Source organism: Euphorbia lathyris, chromosome 5 (assembly GCF_963576675.1).
Source record: "Euphorbia lathyris chromosome 5, ddEupLath1.1, whole genome shotgun sequence".
In the NCBI taxonomy this organism is placed as follows: Eukaryota; Viridiplantae; Streptophyta; class Magnoliopsida; order Malpighiales; family Euphorbiaceae; genus Euphorbia; species Euphorbia lathyris.
In genome coordinates, this window is record NC_088914.1 from 14840372 (window position 1) to 14864108 (window position 23737).

The window sequence follows — 23737 nt, forward strand, 5'->3', positions numbered from 1 at the left end:
CTGGGGACAGGACGTAGGCTTAGAAGAAGCCGAACCTGGATAAATCCGCTGAGTAACGTATTTCTTACCTTAAACTCCTTATATATACTGCTTGCTTAAATAACCAAAAACTGACCAAGTAAAGAGGTTAAACTGAGTTGTGCGCATCGAACATCTGAGCTCAGGAATAGACTTTAAGTGCTATCTCCTGACTCAAGTCAAGAAACTGACCTAGTCACCAGTTGACTAAGCCAGTATCTTACTGATTACTCAGCGCCGCTGTTAAAACCTTTTCTCTTGAGAAAAGAAGTCTGCCCTAAATCTTTAAAAAGTTTAAATAGTTCCTAACCCCCCCTTGGAACTATACTTGTAACATTATAAGGGACCAACACATTATTGCGAATTTGTTAAGAAGGTTTGTACTATCATGTGGGGAATTTGGAAGAATGAGAATAATAATATTTAGCATAATCCTATGATTCCTCCTCGTGTTTCTTTGCTTATCTCCATATATTTTCTTTCGAGTTATAAGGGTATCAAGGTTTAGCAAAGCAGCTCGCCATGCCCTACTCTCCCCTTTGTTAATCCGCCTCATTGGACCACGCCTCTTGTCCCTTCATTGAAAATTAATGTTGATGCTAGCCTTCTCTCTGATTCTGGGGAAACAAGTTGTGGCTTCATTGTCAGAGATTGGAGAGGAGTCGCTATGGGTTGTTTTTTTGTAAAACGTGGGATGGAATCTCTGAACCTAAAGTAGATGAAGCAATGGGTGTCAATGAAGCTCCTTCCTAGATTAAAGACACATGCTACATGGAGAATGATTCTCAAATCGTGGTAGAAGTTTTTCGTCAGGATACTGATATATTCTCCGAGTTTGATAGTGACATTCATAGTTGTCATTTACTTGTTAGTCAACTTGTTGGAGTTACTATTATTTTGTTCATAGACAAGCGAATCATATTGCTCATAGCCTTGCTCGAACAACTCAATCTTATGCTAGTCCCTCCTTTTGGCCCCAAAGTCCGACCTTTGTTGGTCATATGTTGGATGTTGATATAACATTTGCCAATTATCAGTGAACTTGTTCTTTCTTTCATAAAAAAAAATAGAAGCATTAGCATTTTGGATCTTTTAATGAAAAGCTCATATCCGAAGCTTTTCACAACAACTTATTTTTGAAAATTTTCATGAACAAATGTTTGTATTTATTTGATGTTGATAAATTATCCTTTTTATTTTTCCAAAACATATTTCTTCTTTAACGTTGTTCGTATCTCTGTAATATTATTGCCAAAAAAACAAGGCTTTAGTCAGTTTAATAAATTATTCTTTATATTTTTTTGTTTAGTTATTTAAATTATTTTTACTATCTTGTGTATTATAATTTTTATTTTTATAATTTTTTTATTGATTAATTTAAAACATGACCAATTTGGACATTTTATATACTAATATCAATATAATCACAATTTTAACAAACTCTAATAATTAATTAGCTAATAAAACAAACAGCTAACTGCAACATCAAACAAGTGACAACTAACAACAACCGTTGAACCAAACATGCCCTTATAAATAAAGGTGTGTAGTTTCTGTCGTTTGCGTGAAAAGATACGTGTTGGTTTAGTTAATTTGTAAAATCAAACCCTATATACAACAACGACTCTAATATTTTTGTGCCGTAGGCAGCTCACATACTATATATTTTTTACAAATTAAAATTTAATATATATATAAATAATTTAAATTTTTGAACAACTTGGAGAATAAGCAATCAACAGCTATATTGTTGTGAGATAAGGTACAAATTTAGTTTTATGGTTATTAGGGAAGAGCAAATTTAACCTCACGTACAAAACAGAGAAATCTTAATCTTAACATTTACCAGACGGTGCAATTTCATGTTCTGGCTATCCTCCAACCTACGACCTAATAAGATTTGAAATTGCACATCTTCTGTTAATGAAAATAACTCATCTTTTGTTAATGGAGTTTAAAATTACGGGTAAATTATACCCATGGCCACTGAATTTTACCTATTTTCGCATTATGGCAACTGAACTTCATTTCTTTCTAGTATGGCCATTGAACTTTATACTTTTTAACATTGGTGGCCACTCAATTTTAACTAACTTCTCAAAATGACCGTTAACGATTGTTAACGACCTTAAAATGAAAATATTCAAGAATTAAAGTTGTTCAGAACGACATTTACCATGAAACCACATTTTTTTATTTTCGAAAATCACATTTTTTGGAGCTTTCTCTCTCTAAAAATTCACTTTCTCTCTCCTAACCAAACAACACCCAAATGACTTCAAAACGAAAATTTTCAAGAATTAAAGTTCCTTAGAATATCATTAACGCTTTGGATTTTTTATTTTTAGCCGTTAACGGTCGTTTTGAGGCGTTAAGTGGCCACGAGTGTTAAAAAGTGTAAAGTTCAGTGACCATACCGGGAAAAAATGAAGTTCAGTGACTATAATGTGAAAATAGGTAAAGTTCAGTGACCATGGATGTAATTTACCCTTAAAATTACATAAATATTAATCTTAAAATTGTATTTTTATATATATAGATGCTAAATCCGCTTTCCTACCATAAAAAAAAAAAAGTTGAAACTACATAATTTTTTCATTTGTAATTTACTCTTATTAAAAAGAAAAGACAAGAAAAACTTGAAGTATTATTACAATATTGTTGAAGATAATGAGAGTTCAATTTATTGCAGATCTCAAAAAGTTTAAGGTATTCTATTTTAATTTGAGTTGGGTGAGCCTTAAATTGAACTTTCATTTTCTAGAAATATCCACACTAAGATTGATGGTGTCCATAACAACTTTCATTAATAAGTTTATGGTCTCCATAGTTAAATTCTAGAGTCTTCTCTCGCTACTGCTATTACTGCTATGATATTAAAGTACTGTTTGGCTGCTATGATATCCAAAATCTTTTTATTTATTCTATATGTTACTATTAGTTAGTAATATTTAAAATTGGTGACATTTAATCCATTTTGAATAAAAAATGGTTTGATATAATATGTGAATTACATCCATGATCACTAAACTTTATCCATTCTTAATATTGTAGCCATTGAATTTTACACTTTTTTTAACACCGGTAGCTACTCAACGTCTCAAAACGGATGTTAATGGCCTCACAATAAAATATTCAAAGATTAAATGATATTCGAAGGAACTTTAATTCTTGAATTTTTTTATTTTGAGGTCATTTAGGTGTTGTTTGGTTATGATAGAGAAAGTGAATTTTTAAAGAGAGAAAACTCCCAAAATAGTTGATTTTGGAAAATAAAAAACGTGATTTTATGGTAAATGTCATTCTCGACAACTTTAATTTTTGAATATTTTCATTTTGAGATCGTTAACGGTCATTTTGAGGAGTTAGTTAAAGTTCAGTGGTCACTGGTGTTAAAAGTGTAAAGTTCAATGACCATCAGGGGCGTAGACAGGGGAGGGAGGGCCCCAGCCCCTCCGGCCGCCGGAACCACCTTGATCCCTGGTAGTTTTGCCCCCTGTCTCAAAAAAGAAATTACCGGAGTGTTGAATTAGCCTCCCAAAATGACCAATTACGCTGTTAGGCTTGTCCAAAATTTAAATTTTCAATATTTTGGGTTTATTAGGAGTAAATTACACTAATGATACCTGAATTTTACTCTAGTTCATACTTTGGTACCTAAATTACATTTTGTCCCAAAAATATACTTGAAGTAACAATGGCCGGACAATTTAGTATATTTTACCGGTCAATGGCCGGTCTGTGCGAGTTTGATGAGTAAATTACACTGATGGTACCCGAACTTTATCCTAAATCACACTTTGGTACCTAGATTTCATTTTGCCCAAAAAATACACCTCAAGTAAAAATGACTCAAAATTTTAGTACATTTAACTGATTAGTGATCGTTCAACACGAGTTTGACTATTTTAAATTAAAAATTGAGATCCATCATATACTCAGTTAACATAAAGTATTGTAATTTTATGTTAATTAATTGTATGGCGAGTACCAATGTTTAGTTCAAAATGGTAAAACTCATTACCAGGTCAAACCAACTAACTTTTTCAGTCACCTTTACTTGAGTTATGTTTTTTAGGATAAAATAAAATCCAGATACCAAAATGTGAATTATGGTAAAGTTCAGGTACCATCGGTGTAACTAACTCATGAAACTCTTATTGACCGGTCATTAACCGGTAAAATGTACTAAATTGTCCGGTCATCATTACTTCAGGTATATTTTTGGGACAAAATGTAATCTAGGTACCAAAGTGTAAATAAGGTAAAGTTCAGATATCATTGGTGTAATTTATCCGGTTTATTAGATACCCCTAAATCCAAATTTCTAACTTTTGTTGGACATTTTAAGCCTCTCTAAATCCAAATTTCTAATTTTTTGTCGTCTTAGACATCTATAAATCCAAATTTCTATTTTTTTTAAGCCTGTTAGACATCTCTAAATCTAAATTTCTAATTTTTTTGACCTGTTAGGCCTACGTAAATCCAAATTTCTAATTTTTTTTGGCCTGTTAGGTCTTTTTAAATCTAAATTATTAATTCTTTTTCGCCTGATACATTCTCAATAATCAAAATTTTTAATTTTTTTACTTGTTCAGCCCTCCCTAAATCCATATTTTTTTTACATGTTAGGACTATTAAATGAAATCTAGTTTAATTTTAAAAAATTATACATTAATACTTAAAAATTGGTTCTTGACCATTCAAAGTATAACATACATATATACAAAAAAAAAAAAAAGAGCAAGCTTGATTTAGCAATTTTATTTTATTTTTTTTTTTTTTACGAACACACGTGTAAAATCAGCTCCCCAATCGAGTAATCATGTATTCGTCACTGATGACCACATCCACATATATTAAAATGAGTAAATTTCAGTAGCCATGAATGTAATATACCGTTATCCACATATATGAAAAAAAATAATAATTAAAACAATTGATCCATACACATACCACATGTTAAAAATTATGGATACTTTTAATCAATTTTCATATAAAATGGGTTAAATATTCGTATAGAAATACATATAAGGCAAATGTTACAAAGCAATACAATGGCAAAATTTTGATTACCATTGGAACCAAATAAGTTTTTTTTTTTTTTTTTTTTTTTTTTATAGAAAAAAAACTAGAACTTTAATTAATTAGTAGCTGAGTGATTACACAAAGCAGAAAGTAAATAGAAAGGAATACATGAATCACTGAAAAAATTAGCATTGGAACGTGCTTTACGGACCATAATATGAGCCGCACCGTTTGCTAATCTAGAGACATAAACCATTGAATAATTCCGTCATTCAAACAATTAAGGCACAAAATATCCTCAATCACACCTCCTAACTCTTATCGACCGGTTTGACGATTCGAATCCTCTCCATCACACCGAACGCATCTATTTCAAACATAATATTTTTGCAGATGCAACGTAGAACACCATTTCATCGATATCCACAAGACCATTACCTCGACCAAAGCCACTGATAGAGGTACACAATTATTATTATTTGTTTTCAATTGGTGATATAAGAATAAGAATAAGGTGTCTTTCGTGGTGAAGCTCTTAGCCTAGTGGTTGGGAGCTTACCTATGATTAGGGAGGTCATGGGTTTGAATCACATCCAGGTGGGGTGGAGATTTTTCTTTCTTCTTTAATGTAAGCGCATTGTGCGTAAATTTTAAAAAAATAAAATAAGAATAAGGTGTCTTTTGGTTTATAAAATGGAATAGAATAATTGTTCCTAATATAGAAAATTTATTCCTAAACAAAACCCAGCATAGTAATACAATTTCACAAATCGAATCAAATTAAACCTATAGGTATGATTAAAATTTCCAAAACAAATAAAACCTTTCAAATAAAAACCATTAAAAGTTAAAGTATAATAGAAGAATATTGAACAGGGCCTAATTAAAAGAATATGGTGTCCAGCCCGACTATGGTGCCTAGCCCATTGGGCTGGATACCAATTCATCTCCGTCGCTGCATTTAACAACTTAAATTTAAGTAAGATTCAAAAATAATATTTAATATATTCCTACATGCAAAAATTTCACAAACTTGAAGCATGTACTACATGAAAACACTATAACTTATGTTAAATTAAAACTCAATAATAAATGTTATTGTGAAAATTTGAACCTTAACCTCTTAATCAAACCGACTCCCGTATCATATCAATAAACTATTTGATCTTAACTATTAAAGTTGATAATTAAGATCTAACATTAATAGTTATTATTATTTCTAACACACTTTTGCACACGTAAAATACCTTTTGAAATTTATAATATAAACTCATTTTACCATATGTTAAAATTTAACAATAAAACGTAGTCTCGTGATTTAAATAAATCATCCTCCAACTTTTTTTTTATCTAAAAAACTAAGGCACCTCATGAAAAATTTATTCAAGTGGTGATGTGGAATGAATTAACTTGACAAATTTTGCTTATTAGCACTCTTAACTTTTAAAATAACCTATCACATATTTATATTGGCAAGTTTTGCCTATTGGCACCCTTAACTTTAAAAATAATCTATCACACATTTATAATTGGTTTTAAAGACTTATCACACATCTATAGTAAGTTTTAAAGACCCATCAGACACCTATAGTACACCTATAGTTACCTCATTCGGACCTTCTACACACAAAATCATGGACATATGAGCTATAATGCACGAAAACTCTCAATGACAAGCATTTCCCCGTTTCCGGCAGATGTGGGAAACGAAAACTCTCGGATACGAAACGTTTCCGAGCACGTTTCCGTAATTACCAAAAATATGAAACACGTCTCTCAGTTTTTAAACGGTTTTCCCTACATATTTCGATTAAAATTCTGGAAATTCAAACTTTCTATTTTCCCGTTCCTGTTCAATCTAAGATTATGAAAATTGAAACTCTCTATTTGAGAGATAATTACTTCCTTATATCCTTCAATTTAAAGAACTTATCCATATTTCTTTCTCCTGTAATCCTTGTCTCTTAAATCTTGATTGAGTTTGGACTTTCTTCATCTTGTTCTTTAATCTTGTCTTTATTTAATGTATTATTATATTTTTAATATTTATAAATATGCCCCTATATTTTTAATATTTACACATTTCCCCCACATTTCCGTTTCCTATGTTTTGTAGAAATTACGTTTCCCAGTATCGTTTCCGTTTCAGTTTCCGTATCCGTTTCCATCCAACATAGCATATGAGGCGGCATATGCGTGCTATAGAAAAAAGAAAAGCGTGTGAGTTCATTCTGTATGCCGTCTCATCTGTCAAAGATGAGAGATCAACGATTTTGTATGCATGAGGTTCAAATGAGCTAACTATAGGTATGCAATAGGTTTTTAAAGCCAACTATAGGTGTGTGATATGTTTTTAAAGCCAACTATAAGTATATGATAGGTTATTTTAAAAGTTCGGAGGTGCCAATAGACAAAATGTGCTTAAGTTTAAGGATGTAGTGACAAAGTTAAAATATGAAAAGATGAAAGAAAAAGCCTTTTATATCTCCATCAATGCAGAGCTACCCATACATAAAGGAAAACACTAAGTTCCATACAACAAGAGCTTGTTGACAAAACAAGACAAAAATATATATCTGTCAGTATCATCTGTATATAATATATATCAAGTAGAAAAACACTCACTTCCATACAAGCCAATAAACACAGAAAAAGAAAATCCAATACCAAAATTGAAATACTGGGAAAGGGAATAAATAAAAAATTATATGATAATACTCAATTTTGTTCTTCATTGAATATGTCATCTACCATCTGAATCAATTCTTCTTGTTTTTATTAATGGGCAATATAGAATTTAAACAACCATAACAACCCAAGTTTAAAAAAAACAAGAGAATCATGCTGGCAAATAATTACAAGAGCCCTATGCAATGAATAGAAAAGAAAACAAGAACAATATACCTTTGTTGTTTAACATAAAAAAGTCAATTTCATGGAATTATTGAAAGCGACAATCTATTCCTTAAGAAGACTTAGTATTGGCAAGAAAAGCATCTCTGGATCCTGATCATTTCAGTTCAACATATTAAGTCCTTAATCTTTTATATTTGGTTACAAATGACTAGACAAAACAGCTTTGGACATAAACCTCGATTGACGGAGCGTTATTCATTTCATCTACTTGCAAAATTTGCATTTTTAAAAGTTCAAAGACATTTTTTTATGTGACGTGGCTATATAGGAATTGTAAAAACCTTTCGAACTTAAAAAAAAAAATACAATTTCAGATATAGATGAAATGAAAAACACTCTTTTAACTAAATTAGATGTTCACAGCTAACTAATTTGCAAACATGAACTTAATTTAATATAAGCAAAAATAAATGATCTGGGGTCTGATGTGTAAAAATAAAAGATCAGGGATTCAATCCAGCAAAATTGGAACGATCAGGGAGTCCGAATGCTTTTTGCCATTAGAATCCTACCAAATGTTGCCGGCTTAATTCCTCTCAAACTTGGTCTTGTCTATGTGGGACTAGTAACAAGTGGAAAGACAATAAAAGGAGGAAAATTCTCTGAATATAGAAATACCATTTGTTACCAAAAAAAAGAAGAGGGGTTCTCTAAATCTCTGAATTTTGGAATAAGAGTTTGCATAGCATAAGTTACTGACATGGGGGCTAAAGGCAGGCTCTTTCAATATGCTGATCAGATAGATAAATTGCTAATGTTAGTTGGAACTTTGGGTTGCATTGGAGATGGGTTGTTGACACCACTTATAATGTATACTCTTAGTAAAATCATGAATGAATATGCAACTTCTGAAACCGCCCATGATGCCGTATCTCTCTCCCTTGAAATAGTAGACAAGGTTTGAATGATACTAACTATGTTGCACGGAAACTCTCCGTCACTGGCGTTTCCGAGTTTCGTGTCCGTTTCTTTTCCGTTTCCAGAACCGTTTCCTAGCTATATTTTTTTAGAAACGTTTCCGGTCTGCGTTTCCGTATCAGTTTCCGTGCAACATAGATACTAACTATTGCTAGAACTATTTTTCTCCTGCTATTCCTTTGGTTATTAGATTAATGGGTAGTTACCTTTCTTTTCCTGCAACAGTATTCACTCAGGCTGCTGTTTGTTGCTATCTTAGTTGGAACATCTGCTTTTCTAGGTACGTATCGAGCTGCAAACAAAATGATAGATATGTGTTAGTATAAATTGTAATCAATATCATTTCACATATGATTATGCAGAGGGAATTTGTTGGACACGAACAGCTGAAAGACAGACATCTCGAATGAAAATAGAGTACTTAAGATCAGTCCTACAACAAGAAGTTGGTTTCTTCGATAAACAAGCTAATTCTAATAGTACCTTTGATGTTATCTCTGCCATCTCTTCTGATGCACATTCAGTCCAAGATGCTATAGCTGAAAAGGTTTAGAATTTCCATCAGCCATATAGTTTCTACTACTACCTCAATTTCATTTGCTTAAACTAATCAGATTTCTTTTCTTGTAGATACCGAATTCCCTGGCTCACTTCTCAGCATTCATTGCTACACTTGTGGTTTCTTTCACACTCTCATGGCGATTAGCAGTAGCAACATTGCCATTCGTAATTATGTTCATCATTCCAGGAGTAACATTTGGGAAGCTACTAATGCACATAGGAACAATTGCGAGAGAGTCCTACGCAGTGGCAGGAGGAATTGCAGAACAGGCAATCTCATCAATCCGTACTGTTTACTCATATGTAGGAGAGAATCAAACACTAGATAGATATAAAAATGCACTTCAAAATAATATGAAGCTTGGCATAAAGCAAGGGTTAGCTAAAGGATTGTTGATAGGAAGCATGGGAATGATCTTTGCAGCTTGGGGTTTTCTAGCATGGGTTGGAAGTGTTCTTGTTACTGAAAGAGGAGAAAATGGCGGAGCTGTTTTCGTTTCCGGAACCTGTGTCATCTTGAGTGGAGTGTGAGTTCTACAACATCTGATGATACCCTTAAGTCTTAAGTTTTTAATTATACCTTACATTTGAATTTTCGTAATCACAGGTCCATCATGAATGTGCTTCCAAATATTTCTTCTATATCAGAAGCAGCAATTGCTGCTGCTCGGATACAGAGGATGATAGATCAAGTTCCAAGTATAAACTTTGAAGATGGAAAGGGGAAAATCCTAGCACATTTTAGGGGAGAGATTCAATTTAAAGATGTTGAATTTAGCTACCCATCAAGACCTGACACACCGGTCTTGCAGGGATTCAACCTCAAAGTGCAAGATGGTAAGACAGTAGGTCTTGTAGGAGGCAGTGGCTCTGGGAAGTCTACAATCATTTCTTTGCTTGAGAGATTTTATGATCCTATTAGTGGAAGTATTTACCTTGATGGGTGCAGAATAAATAGACTACAGCTTCAATGGTTGAGATCCAAAATGGGACTAGTTAACCAGGAGCCAGTTCTATTTGCAACATCAATAAAGGAGAATATTTTATTTGGTAAAGAAGAAGCTCCCATGCACCTTATTGTTCAGGCAGCAAAGGCTGCAAATGCTCATGACTTCATCCTCAAGTTACCTGATGGATATGAAACACAGGTTAGCATTTTTTTTTTTTTTTTGCACTTAATTAGACAAGTATAAGAAACTATTATGTGGTTATTAGGATAGGATCCTATTATGTTACAGGGAAACAGAAACAGGAAAATGATATTATTAAAAAAATAGGAACCGAAAACGTGGAGGAAACATGTAAATAAGAAAAATATATGGATAATCTATAAATTTTCAAGAAAAGTATGTTTGATTTTTATATATATATACACTAAAAAAAAGTACATACAAGTCACCTGATGGAAGGAAAATGAGTTTTTTTTTTTTTTTTTTCATTCATTTTAAAAGGTTGTAGAAGATGACCTAGAAAATATTAGGGATGTATTGAACATGTGATTATCATTGATATCCACTTCTGAAAAACATTATATCCTAGAAAACGAGTTTCTAATTTTTAAAATTACAGAAATGTGACCTGAAACATTTCATACAAGTTCCCGAGAGTTTCAACTAATTCTTGAGAACTTTTACCGAAATGTGAAACACTTAAAAATCAAAGTTTCAGTGCAGCATAGTTTGGGTCTAAGAACTAGAGATTCTGATTGTGGCTTTTTATTCATGACAGGCTCCTTTTTTCTTCACAGAATACAGACTATGATCCATCTAGCGTAAATTATGACACAAATAAATGATAAACCACATTACTAAAACTAAATTAGTATCCTCAAATGATCAGAATTCTGAAGCACCTAGTATTGTGTACTTATCATCATGAGAATTTAACTTGGAAATGTTTTATAAATGCTAAAGGTAGGACAATTTGGAGTTCAATTATCTGGAGGGCAGAAGCAAAGGATTGCCATAGCAAGGGCATTAATCAGAGATCCGAAGATACTTTTACTTGATGAAGCTACTAGTGCATTGGACGCGGAGTCAGAAAGAGTTGTGCAAGAAGCATTAGATAGAGCTTCACAAGGAAGGACAACTATTATTGTTGCTCATCGTCTGTCTACCATTCGAGAGGCTGACCTGATTGTTGTTCTCGAATCAGGGAGAGTTATTGAATCAGGTTCGCACAATGAACTGATCCAAATGAATAATGGAGAAGGCGGAGCATACAACAAAATGGTGCAATTGCAACAATCAGCTGCACAAGAAGAACCCTTCTACTCCCCTCATTACTCAACAGAACAACATAGAATGCAAAGTCCGTGGACTCCACAGCATGCTAGTGTCAGATCAAGTTATCAAAACAGTCCAGCCTATGCTTTCAGCCCTGTGTATTCCATTAGTTTGTCCCAGTCAGTCCAAATAAATCCCTATGATAACCCAAATCAAAGCAACTTGAAAAAATCCCTATATCCTTCCCCTTCACTTTTTCAATTGCTACGAATGAATGCACCAGAATGGAAGAAAGCATTGCTTGGTTGCCTAGGTGCTACTGGCTTTGGACTGGTTCAGGTTGGTCATGCTTATTGTCTAGGATCAATTTCCGCAGTCTATTTCTTGACAGACTATTCAAAAATCAAGAGAGAATCCAAAATCTATTGCTTCATCTTTTTAGGCATTGCAGTTGTCAGTTTCTTTACTAATCTCCTACAGCATTACAATTTTGCGGTTATGGGCCAACGGTTAACAAAAAGGGTACGAGAAAAAGTGCTCGAGAAAGTGTTCACATTTGAGGTAGGATGGTTTGATGAAGACCAAAATACTAGTGCTGCCATTTGTGCGCGGCTAGCTACTGAGACTCAATTGTTTCAATCCCTTATTGCAGATCGAATGTCATTGCTGGTTCAAGTTTTCTTTGGTAGTTCTATTGCCTTTTTGCTGGCTCTGTTGTTATCTTGGAAAATAGCGATTGTAATGATAGCTATGCAGCCACTGCTAATTGGAAGCTTTTATTCAAAAAATGTTCTAATGAAAAGTATGTCTGAAAAAGCTAAGAAAGAGCAAAGCGAAGGAAGCCAACTTGCAAGTGAAGCTATCATTAACCACAGGACTATCACGGCATTTTCATCACAGAAAAGGATATTGAAGTTCTTTCAACAAACAATGGAAGGTGCAAAGAAAGAAACTGTAAAGCAATCATGGTTATCTGGCTTTGGTCTCTTTAGCTCTCAGTTTCTGACTGCATCTTCTGTTTGTTTAACATTTTGGTATGGAGGGAGATTAATGGCGCAGAAAGAAATAACCTCAAAGAACCTTTTCCAGGTATTCTTCATGTTGATGAGCACAGGTAAAAACATTGGAGATGCAGCAAGCATGAGTTCTGATCTAGCTAAAGGCAGCAATGCCATCAGATCAGTTTTTGCAATTCTCGACAGGAAAAGCAAAATCAATCCTGATGATCCGGAAGGGATTCTAGTTAAAAAGGGTATCAAAGGCAACATAGAATTACAGAACATCTACTTCTCCTACCCCGCCAGGCCTAACCAAATGATCTTCAAGGACTTAAGCCTCAAAATCGAAGCAGGAAAAACAATGGCACTTGTCGGGCAAAGTGGTTCAGGAAAATCAACCATCATTGGCTTGATCGAAAGATTTTACGACGCTCAAAAAGGAAAAATTCTGATAGACAAACAAGACATTAAGAGCTACAACTTGAAAAAGTTAAGATCATATATAGCACTGGTGAGTCAAGAACCTACTCTTTTTGCTGGAACTATAAGTCAGAACATTGTGTATGGCAAAGAGGATGCTACAGAAGCTGAAATAAGAGAAGCAGCCATGCGAGCCAACGCCCATGAATTTATAAGGTATGAAGTTCCTCATTTCAAAAATTTATTTCTTATTATATATGCAAGTCAAAGGCTCATTGGTTCTGATGTTTCATACATATACAATGCAGTTCCATGAAAGACGGCTATGAGACTTATTGTGGAGAAAGAGGGGTGCAACTTTCAGGAGGGCAAAAACAAAGAATAGCATTAGCTAGAGCCATACTAAAGAATCCAGCAATCCTTCTGTTAGATGAGGCAACAAGTGCTCTAGACAGTGTATCAGAAAACTTAGTACAAGAAGCACTGGAGAAGATGATGGTGGGGAGAACATGTGTAGTAGTTGCTCACCGATTATCAACCATACAAAAGGCAGAAACCATAGCTGTTATAAAGAATGGAAAGGTTGTAGAAAAAGGATCACATTCTGATCTACTAGCCATTGGAAAAAATGGTTCCTACTACTCCCTAATTAAGCTACAAGGTGGTCATTCCCTTTGAAATTGTAAAATTGATTCTTATTAAGCTACAGATGATGAACAATATAGGTCTAGCCATGATATATGTAGACTGCAGTAATATAATATACAAATTATCAAACCAGTTTCTTAATTATAGCCATTTCCAAAATCGGTGTACAATGACCCACGAATCGAATCAGGGAAATAGAAAATAGCGGCGTACCTGTTTATATGCAGACTCCATTAATACCACTGGCGCAGAACTAAATTTGCAGAAGGAAGAAGCCATTGTAGGAGAGTTGAAGAGTAATTTCGCGAAAACAACTGATTCCATCAACGCATAGCTAAATTCTCAAGCAGTAGAACTGGAAAGCAAGGGTTTAGGGAAAATTGAAATTCAAAAAAATTTGGACCATTTCTCGATTTATGCGTGTCATCCTTGATGCAGGGGCCATGCTAATCTTCTCAGTATTGTTCCAATTTTATCGGATGTCCCCGAAGGGACAAAAAATTTATCTTTCGCTTCTTAAAGACTTGTAGAAGAGCACAAACTGGCGATGTGGGATTTGAAGCAGAGATTTAAAAAGAATTTCGCAGGGATTTGCAAATAGCAACTGACCTTTTCATGAAGAATCTATTGACAGTTGTTGACGTAGAGCTAAATTGAAGCAGAGAAACGAAAATTAGGGTTTGGCAGAAAATGAAATTCAAAAAAATTTGGACCATTTCTCGATTTATGCGTGTCATCCTTGCGCAGGGGCCATGCTAATCTTCTCTGTATCGTTCCAATTTTATCGGATGTCCCCGAAGGGACGAAAGATACTTGTTAGCTTTCGGTTCTTAAAGACTTATAGAGTAGCACAAACTGGCAATGTGGGATTTGGATTTTGGTCTCGTAACGTCGGGCTTTTTAAAGCCTGTTTATATATGAACCCCTTTTAGAGTTTTGGGCTTCTTCCCTGCTGGGTTTACTTATTCTCTAAAATCACCTAAATTATTCGGGTCAAATACATGAATATTATAATTAAGTACAAAATTACAACTAAGTCATATCACCAAACTTAATTTTTAATATGTCATTATTTTCTATATATTGTGATTTTACACCATGATTTAAAAATTCTAGACTCCAATTCATAAATCATAAATCCTAGAAAATATATTATAGACTTATAATTTATAAATTCTAATCCTTAAATTATATTAAAAGTACTGATTTTACTAGTTTGATATAATCTAAAATTATGACTTGACATAGTTGTAAATAGTTTTTAGAAGATGAATTTCTGTGTAATTTTCCCTAAATCATTAGGGAAACTACCAAAATCAACTTTTCAAGAATTGTTTTATCTATCTTAAATTTGTAGTAATGTTTTTGTATTTTGTTGTGTTTATGTATTTATATGTTTATATTTGGATTAATATTTTTTTAGATCAATGTATTTGTATTTGTATTTATATTTATATTTATATTAAGTCCTTAAATTTTTTAGGTCAATGTTTAAAAGAATTGATAGGTTCTGAGCACCTAACACTGGGGTGCTTGTAGATTTGGGACTAGACTTCCGATTGCCAATGTTGAAAGTCCATTCAGGTAGTGAATGAGGCTCTTATCGTGCTGAAACTAATGCGGTCTCTTGATAAAAACACTACGTACCTAGGTGTAGACACTGGAGCCAAATAATGAAAATCTTATATTGGTCACTACGAAACTCTGTGATAATGTTTGGGGGAAGAAAATATCCTAAAAGTGTGGAAGTAGGTCAACTATGATCGAGTCGAACACCAACCCTTTGATCAGAGGCCAGTTAGATTCTCATAATCTACGAGATGAGTAGTACTCGGGATTAGCGTTCGAACACAACTAACTAGGCTAGATTCATATCTGTAACAAGCAAGTTATGATCATTGGAAATTCGAGACTAAAAACAGCTTTGACTGATATGTTGATCATTATTAGAGTTAAATTTTACCTTAGATTCATAGAGTGTCTCGTTACGAACCCAACAAACTAACTGTGCTTAAATCAGACTTTCAGTTTAGGAGTTGCGGTCTTTAGAAACTACCGGATCTTAAAAGGCCCATCTCGAGTGGTATTTGAGCATCAAGACTATGTATACATGATCCTGATCGCCTACATGATTGTGTATATACATTCATGTGGATTGGCTATACAGACTAATCACGATTAGCTATACATGGTCTCATAGTTCTAATAGTGCATGTGATCGCACTTATGTGGTCCCATGGACACACACCCGAGCTAATCAGGAGTGCGTACATTTGTGCTGATTCACTATGTGACCGTGTATATGCGGTCACATAGACTTTTGCCATGTATTCTCGTCTGACCATGTATACATGGTCATGTGCATTTGAAAATTCAAAATTATACATAATTTGAATATAAAAAAAATTGGCCTTGGCTGGATTTGGGGGTGAAATCTGACCCTACTTATATAAATAGACTTTTGTTCATTCGATTAAAAGTAAAAAGATTTAGGAGATTTTTCATAAATTTAAGCCATTTTTATTCTTATTTAGTGAATTTTCAGATTTTAATTAAGTCTTCGGAGTCATGTTCTTAAATCCTGTTCTTTGTCACTTAATTTCAGCAGTTTAATTCAGCAATCAGTTCAGTTCAGTAAGTTATCATTACTTATTATAAATATAATTATAATTATTTATTATAATTATTTTTTCATTATTATTATTATTATAACCATTATTATTTTTATAAGCTTTTTATTTTAATTATTGCTATTTTTAAAGGATTATATTATTATTTCAGTTTCAGTAGAATTCAGTTCAGTTCACTTAATTTCAATAAAAAAGAACAAAATGTTATCCTTCAATTAAATTTCTGAATTAATTAATATTTAATTAATTAATTTAGGTCCTGTTTAATTCAATTAAGTTAAGTCATTCTTCTCGTATACTATTTGTGGAGTCTCTACTATGCCAAAAACCCAGAGGTAATTGGAGTTTCTGAGGGGAATCAATCCTCTACGTTATTTTTATTCCATTTTAATTTCATTTCATCACTTCACATTTTTTCTTTTTTTCTTATTTTCGCGGTGGCTTAGAAACTGCTGAACACGTATTCCATGTTTCCGATATCTCTAAATAACACCCTAAAGTTATTAATAACATCACCAAGTAAATATTATCCATATGATAAGACCGATTATGGAATTGGAATTGGAAATTTGCAATGAGGGACAAACCATGTTATTACGCGGGTCACTCTACACCAAAAAAATATATTTTTTTATGTAAGCTATTATTTCATATTACTATAAATATACATTGTGGAACTAAGATTCAGAAATAAGGGCGGACTGTTCCACCTGATCCCAAAGAAAAAGGTGCCTGAAACAGTTGCAGATCTGAGACCGATTGCTTTGTGTAATGTAATTTACAAGATTCTTGCGAAGACAGTGGCTAACAGACTCAAGAGGGTCCTGGATACCATAATCTCCCCAACGCAGAGTGCCTTTATCCCAGGTAGACTTATTACTGACAATGTTATGGTGGCTTTTGAAGTAAATCACTACATGGAACATAAAACCCAGGGTCGGCAAGGGTTTGTTTCGCTGAAATTAGATATGGCCAAAGCATATGACCGAGTAGAGTGGAATTTCTTGAGACAGATTATGCAGAAGTTGGGCTTCGATAACCGATGGATCTCTCTTGTCATGCAGTGTGTTACAAAGGCAAAATATACGATTGTGCACGGTAAACAGTTAATTGGCCCAATAATACCAGAACGCGGACTTAGACAGGGGGACCCTATCTCCCCTTATCTGTTCCTGATATGTGCAGAAGGCCTCTCAGCATCTTTGTCAGCACTAGAAGCGCAGGGTGCAATTACAGGGTGTCGTATATCAAGATCAGCCCCACCAATCTCACATTTGTTCTTCGCGGACGACAGTTATTTATTTTTTAAAGCATCCAGTGAGGAGAGCTCAAAGATCAAGCTGTGCCTAGCTCAATATGAAGCTGCATCGGGTCAGAAGGTGAATTTTAAAAAATCCTCCATCTCTTTCAGTAAAAATTGTAGCTCTGCACTGAAAACAGAATTGAGATCACAATTTGGGATCCCGTTGGGCACAGTAACAGCCACATATTTGGGCTTGCCAACGTTAATTGGGAGGTGCAAAACACAGGTCTTTCAATACATTACTGACCGGGTAAGAAGTAGGGTTGCAGGATGGAAATCTAAATTCCTTTCAAGGGCGGGCAAAGAGGTACTGCTAAAATCAATCATCCAGGCTCTTCCTTCTTATGCTATGAGCTTATTTTTATTACCTCAATTGCTGTGTGCGGACATTGAAAGGATGATGAATTCCTTCTGGTGGGGTTCGTCGAACTCGGAAGGAAGAGGAATTCATTGGAAATCCTGGGATCGACTGTGTGTTCCGAAGTGTGATGGAGGTATGAGTTTCAGGAAATTGCACCTTTTCAATTTAGCCCTACTGGCTAAGCAAGGATGGAGGCTACTAATGAACCCCGATTCCCTAGTAGCTCGAGTGTATAAAGCTAAATATTATCCCCACTCCTCTTCTCTGAATGCTGAATTGGGTCACAAGCCAAGTTATATATGGAGGAGTGTATACGCGGCTCAAACAGTTGTGGCAATGGGTGCTCAGAGGGTGGTCGGCAAAGGGGATACGATTCACATATGGGAGGATCCGTGGCTTCCGGACCCAATTAATCCGTTTGTGGAAAGAGCCTTGTTTATGGGCCTGGAAAGTGGTATGGTTGAGAGCCTGAGAAATGAAGCAGGTGATTGGGATTTGAATCTGATCCGAGGTATCTTTGTAGAAAGGGATGAGCAACTTATTCGTAGTATCCCCTTGAGCAAGCGCAGGGTAGCTGATTCCTGGGAATGGTTTTGGGGAGTAAGAGGCAAATTTACAGTTAAAACCGCCTATCAGCAGCTGTAGACTAATCGTTATGGGTCAGATGCAGGGGCAGGAATGAATGAAGTGAATTGGGAAGCAATCTGGTCCCTCCAAGTTCCTCCCAAGGTCAAGAATATGGTTTGGCGGATTCTCTCAGGGTGCCTTCCGACGCTGCAAGCGCTAAATAATAAGAGGGTTCCGATTGCGAGTATGTGCCCTTTGTGTCAGTTGGAATCCGAAGACGATTTCCATGCTCTAGTGTCGTGTTACAAGGTTCGCTCGCTGTGGAATCTTACACGGTTTCGTCGTGAATGCAGCAGCAGTAATTTCATGGAATTTTGGTCGAACATAGCTTTGGCCCATCCCGGTAATCTAGATACAGCAGCTATTCTTTGTTGGTTTATTTGGCTGAACCGTAACAACTCTGTTTGGTCGAACAAAACATCTCCCCCGACCGAACTTCTAGCTTCGGCGTTGATGTTTCAGGATCGTTGGCGGGCCGCGCAGCAAGGAAATTCTGGGCAGAGCAGGGCGGAGGTTGATAAACAGCAGCGATGGAATCACCCGCCTCCGGGGTCGCTCAAATTAAACATAGATGGAGCCGTATTCTCTGATAGGGGCTATGCGGGTTTCGGTTTTGTGGTTCGGGATAGCCTAGGCAGGTTCGTTGCGGGTGGCCATGGAGGATTTCACTGTCGCCTTGACCATTTCCTTGTCGAAGCAATCTCATGCAGGGAGGCGCTCAGTTGGCTTAAATCTACAGGTACACAAAACGTCATTGTAGAATCGGATTCTCAGTTACTAGTGTATGCTGTCCAGCGAGAAACTAGCGGCAATTCGGCTCTTGATCTAATTATCGAAGATTTCAAACTCCTGCTCAAGGATTTAGCCATCGTTTCCTTCTCCTTTATTCGTAGAACAGCCAATATAGTGGCTCATTCGTTAGTTCGTGTAGTTACAGCTGCTACTGATAGGATGGTTTGGATTTCAATCCCTCCCCCCTGTATCTGTAATGCACTTGCATTTGATCAATAAAAGTATTCTTTCCATTGTCAAAAAAAAAGGGCGGACTGTTCCAATTATTTTGGTTACTTTGACTAATAGTTCCATTTTATATTATTTTTAACGTTTAATTTGTATTATATGTTTTTTTTACAACAATTTGTATTATATGTTTAGTGATGTGTAAAAGGGTTTAATTTTAATGTTTTGCAAAGTTCAGTGGTGAAAAGGTAGTTTTCTACAAATCCTATGACCGACCAGGCACCTTTTGTGATCGCCTGTAGCATGGCGCTACCGCCCAAACCCTTTTGTTATCGCCTAGAGGTAGGCGCTACCGTCCAAACTCCTGATCAAACCTCTCTTTTGTGACTGTCCATGCCCCTTTTATGACCGTCTAGAGCAGTTGATATCGCCTAGAGTTCCTTTGTCATCGCTCAGGGACTCAGTACGACTAGAGGCAGGCTGGAAGTGTGTGTGCGCACTCTCGAACTCAGAGTTTTGAAAATTCTTATTTTATTGGTCGTTTTATGTTCCACACTGGGTGTAGGGTAGACCACATGTCGTGTGAATTAGTATATTTTCAGGCAGAGAGTTTAAACTGCGCTCGCACGTCGTGTGGCTGCTCCACATGCCGCGTGAGCGGCTTTTCCCTTAACTGCAAAAACAACATCCCTCACACATCGGGCAAAGTAAAATTTGTTGAACTTAATATTAACTTATATTATATGCTTTTTATTTATATAAAACTAAAAAATAATTTTTTTTATGGGCCAACGTCATTATGGAATTAGTATATTGCAACTAAGTATCCACACATAAATAAGCTCATACTTATTATATATATCGTAGATCTATAAACTAAGGAAAAATTATAAAATTTGGTCAAATGGGAGACTCATTTATATATTTAATCCATCTACTCAGCCTACTACATATCTAGACTATTTTTGTGTGACTTTCTCAAAATACCCTTACCCTTTCATCTTCCCCCTTCTCATTTCCGGTTACGTGAACCCACTGCTCTTCCCCAAATGATTTCCAGACCTTTGATCTTCCTCCCTTTATTTAAATTGCATGAAATCTGTACCATTTCTCCACATCATAATGTATTTCTCTTCTTCCTCTCTCCATCTCTTGATTCTTCATCTTCCTAATCCTAGAAACGAAGCCATGATTCTTCATCTTCCTGTCCATGCTTGTTCCTTGGTTTCTTTCTTCTTGTGACCATCGAAGAAATGGTTATTCTACGTTATTTTCATCCATTTTCCAGTTTATCATATTGTTATTGTCGATTTTAAGGGTGAAAGGCGTGAAAAATGTAAGTATCTACTGTTTTCTCTGCGTTTTTCCAGAAAATCACTTGGCGTAGTTGATGATTTCACGAAGATCTGCGATGAGAAAGAGCCTGAAACGTGACGATCTACTTAGAGGATCGATTATTTCGCGAGGTCTGCGAGTAGAAAAGTTCAAGATTTCACTCGTAGACTTCATGAAAGATCGATAGACGACATAGATCGTCACGTTTCAGACCTCGCAGACTTCCCGAAAGCATCGATTCACTAAGTAAAATCATCCTCTTTCCTACTGTTGTCCTAAAATGTGAACACTAGCAAGTGCACTAGGTACAAGTAATAAAGTGATAAGTAAGATACCGTCTCCACGAGGATAGAACAAGTGAATATAATTACTTAAAAGGATGAGCACAGTCAAGTTTAAAGAGTAACCGATCACTTAAATTGATGTGGTGTTGATTTGATAAAATAAAATGGTAAAGCAAGTTAAAAAGAAGTTTAATATCAGATTTGGGAAGAACAGGCAGACAACATGCACAAAAATGATAGTGAACAGGCACTTCGCTCATTGTTCATTAAGTAGAAACAGCTTTGGCTTAAGACATCTTTCACGAAAATCGGTTGAGTCAGATGTCCCTTGTTCCCAACGTTCTTTAAAAACAATTAAAATAAGTCTCCTTGAGATTAATATATCTTTAAGCCTTAAGAACAGGAAAGCATTTAATTTGAACAATTAAAACCCTTAACATATAATCAATTATGTCTCTGTTTCATGATTAAATGTGTTTAGTGAAAGTTCAGTTTTGCAAAGAGAGTCTCCTCGTAATTGCTCCACTAAGAAATAGGTTAGCTACTCCTATTTAACGCTAATTACTCACTGAACAGCCAAGCTAAGTATACTTAATGAATTTAGAGGGAAGTAAACCTGCTCCTTACCTATTCCTGAACAGCTGCATACCTGTTAATTAAATTACTTACTCATAATTAAATGAAGTAAGACAAAACTAATAAAGAAGAACAAACAATGCATTAAAAGAACAAGAAACAAAATTACACCCTAATGATTCAGATCTAAAATCTAAATGAATCAAAAACATAAAAGAAGGCTCTTTAAATAGCCTAAAAATCCAGCAGAAATCATTGTTCTAGATACATTAAAATATTGAAGATATAGTCTGCCAGACTGATCTGACAGACAGAGAGCAGTCTGCTGAACAGTCAGACAGCCCATGCTTTATTATTTTCTTCCACAATCATGGTTGTTCTGCAGCAAATTCAATTTCTCCTTCAGGAAGGATCTCTAATAAATCAGGGAAGAGTGATAATCCACATTTTTGGGTTCATCTTTCATCCGAACAGTTGTTCTCACTCATTCCTGGTTGTTCTTCTCCTTGTGCACATCATGAGCTCTTCCACTAAACAGGCAGTGACCCTTGAACAAGCAGAATATGTTTTTCTCCAAATACATCTTTGATCCTTGGTTCTCCATTTTGGTCTTTTTGTTCCTCCAAAATATCAATTTCACTCCAATTAAGCACAAGTGATCTACCAAGGTCCTCCTTCTTCAATCTATAGAAAAATCACTTAAAATTTCTATTAATAGCTTAATTATCCAATTAAATCATGAGAATTAAGGGGTAAAAATAAGTATAATATACACATATCACCTGCACATTTACATTCGCATGCTTCACTAATCCTCATTTCGCGAAGCCAAATCGTCTTTTTTTTCTGCCTAACACGATTAATTTTTTCTGAAGGTGGTTAAATACATAACATCCCTTTCTAGAAGGCCGCGTACTGGGGTGCAGGGGAGATGACTTTCCTTCATGTATGGGGAGAAATTTCCCTCAATATTGGTACATTCACTTTAAAATGATTTGTTAGGAGAGATTGTGCCAATCCTGGTGTGCACCATCGGAAACGTCCATTCCAAAAAGTCTGGACTTCCATTTATCATCCCAAAAAGTTTGGACTTCCAGTCCAGGGAGAAATTTCCGTCCAGCTTCGTCAGGTTCACTTTGTAGTGATTTGTTAGGAGATTATTGTGGCAATCTTATTGTAAATTTTGTTAATGTTATAATTTTAATGTTATTATGGCAATCTTGTTGTAAATTTTGATAATGTTATAATCCCTTGTTGTTTGACCTTTTTTGTTATATACCACTTCGCGAATACTCTTAAAAACATGTCCATATTTCGCATATGCGGATTAAAATCATCAACTAAACCAAACATTAGCTTCGCATACGTCGTGAAAGCATCGTTTCGCGAAGTCAGACGGGAGGGATACGGCCACGTCGTACAATTACAAACATATTGAGGGTATTTCGGGAAAGTCACACAAAAATAGTCTAGATATGTAGTAGGTTGAGTAAATGAGTTAAATATGTAAATGAGTCTTCCATTTGATCCAATTTTATAATTTTTCCATAAACTAGTTAGGTCACTTAACAGATAAATATATATGATAGCTCATAATTTACTATATATATATTATACACGTAAAGCCTATATTATGGATTTTAACCAACATTTTCTTATATTTTTCAAATAATTTACGTGTTAGTATATATATTACAATTCGAACTCAAAATCTCTAATTTAAATAAATTAAGACTTTTAACATAGAAGCTCACATCAATTGGTTCGTGGGGCCAATTTAGGACCCGTTTGTTTTATCTACTGTTTGCTGTTGGAAATAGCTGCTTTTCTAGAAAACAGAGATTTTCTGCTTTTATAGGCAAACAAAATATCTAACCAAACATCTAAAACTCTATTTTAAAGTGAAAAGGGATGAAGGAGCTTGAAAAA

At 35.0% G+C, this 23737-nt stretch overlaps 1 protein-coding gene, 1 long non-coding RNA gene and 2 other non-coding genes across 7 annotated transcripts; 1 reads left to right on the forward strand and 3 right to left on the reverse strand.

Moving 5' to 3' along the window:
• Positions 1-7938: 7938 nt before the first annotated feature.
• LOC136230018 (uncharacterized) lies at positions 7939-14546 on the reverse strand. Of its 4 annotated transcripts, none has more exons than XR_010689238.1 (4): positions 13946-14546; positions 9515-10569; positions 9364-9419; positions 7939-9172 (listed from the first exon to the last, which is right to left on the reverse strand). It is a non-coding gene; the product is annotated as an uncharacterized lncRNA (long non-coding RNA). The 4 variants fall into 4 exon arrangements; XR_010689237.1 differs by having other exon boundaries at positions 10377-10569; positions 13946-14545; XR_010689236.1 differs by having other exon boundaries at positions 9364-9730; positions 10377-10569; positions 13946-14545.
• On the forward strand, positions 8663-13762 carry LOC136230017 (ABC transporter B family member 15-like). Its single transcript, XM_066018945.1, has 7 exons — positions 8663-8860; positions 9106-9160; positions 9243-9427; positions 9511-9968; positions 10049-10589; positions 11355-13300; positions 13393-13762. Exons 1-7 carry the CDS (start codon positions 8663-8665, stop codon positions 13760-13762), a joined length of 3753 nt encoding a protein of 1250 aa, XP_065875017.1.
• On the reverse strand, positions 14124-14227 carry LOC136231407 (U6 spliceosomal RNA). Its single transcript, XR_010689799.1, has one exon. It is a non-coding gene; the product is annotated as a U6 spliceosomal RNA (small nuclear RNA).
• LOC136231401 (U6 spliceosomal RNA) lies at positions 14434-14536 on the reverse strand. Its single transcript, XR_010689793.1, has one exon. It is a non-coding gene; the product is annotated as a U6 spliceosomal RNA (small nuclear RNA).
• Positions 14547-23737: the final 9191 nt, after the last annotated feature.

What these genes read in the sequence shown, in the direction of transcription:
- LOC136230017 (XM_066018945.1), top strand. Translation starts at nt 8,663, where the DNA reads ATGGGGGCTAAAGGCAGGCTCTTTCAATATGCTGATCAGATAGATAAA. An exon ending in AAGATGCTATAGCTGAAAAG is followed by an intron (nt 9,428 to 9,510) that starts GTTTAGAATTTC and finishes CTTTTCTTGTAG; the next exon opens with ATACCGAATTCCCTGGCTCA. An exon ending in TGTGTCATCTTGAGTGGAGT is followed by an intron (nt 9,969 to 10,048) that starts GTGAGTTCTACA and finishes TCGTAATCACAG; the next exon opens with GTCCATCATGAATGTGCTTC.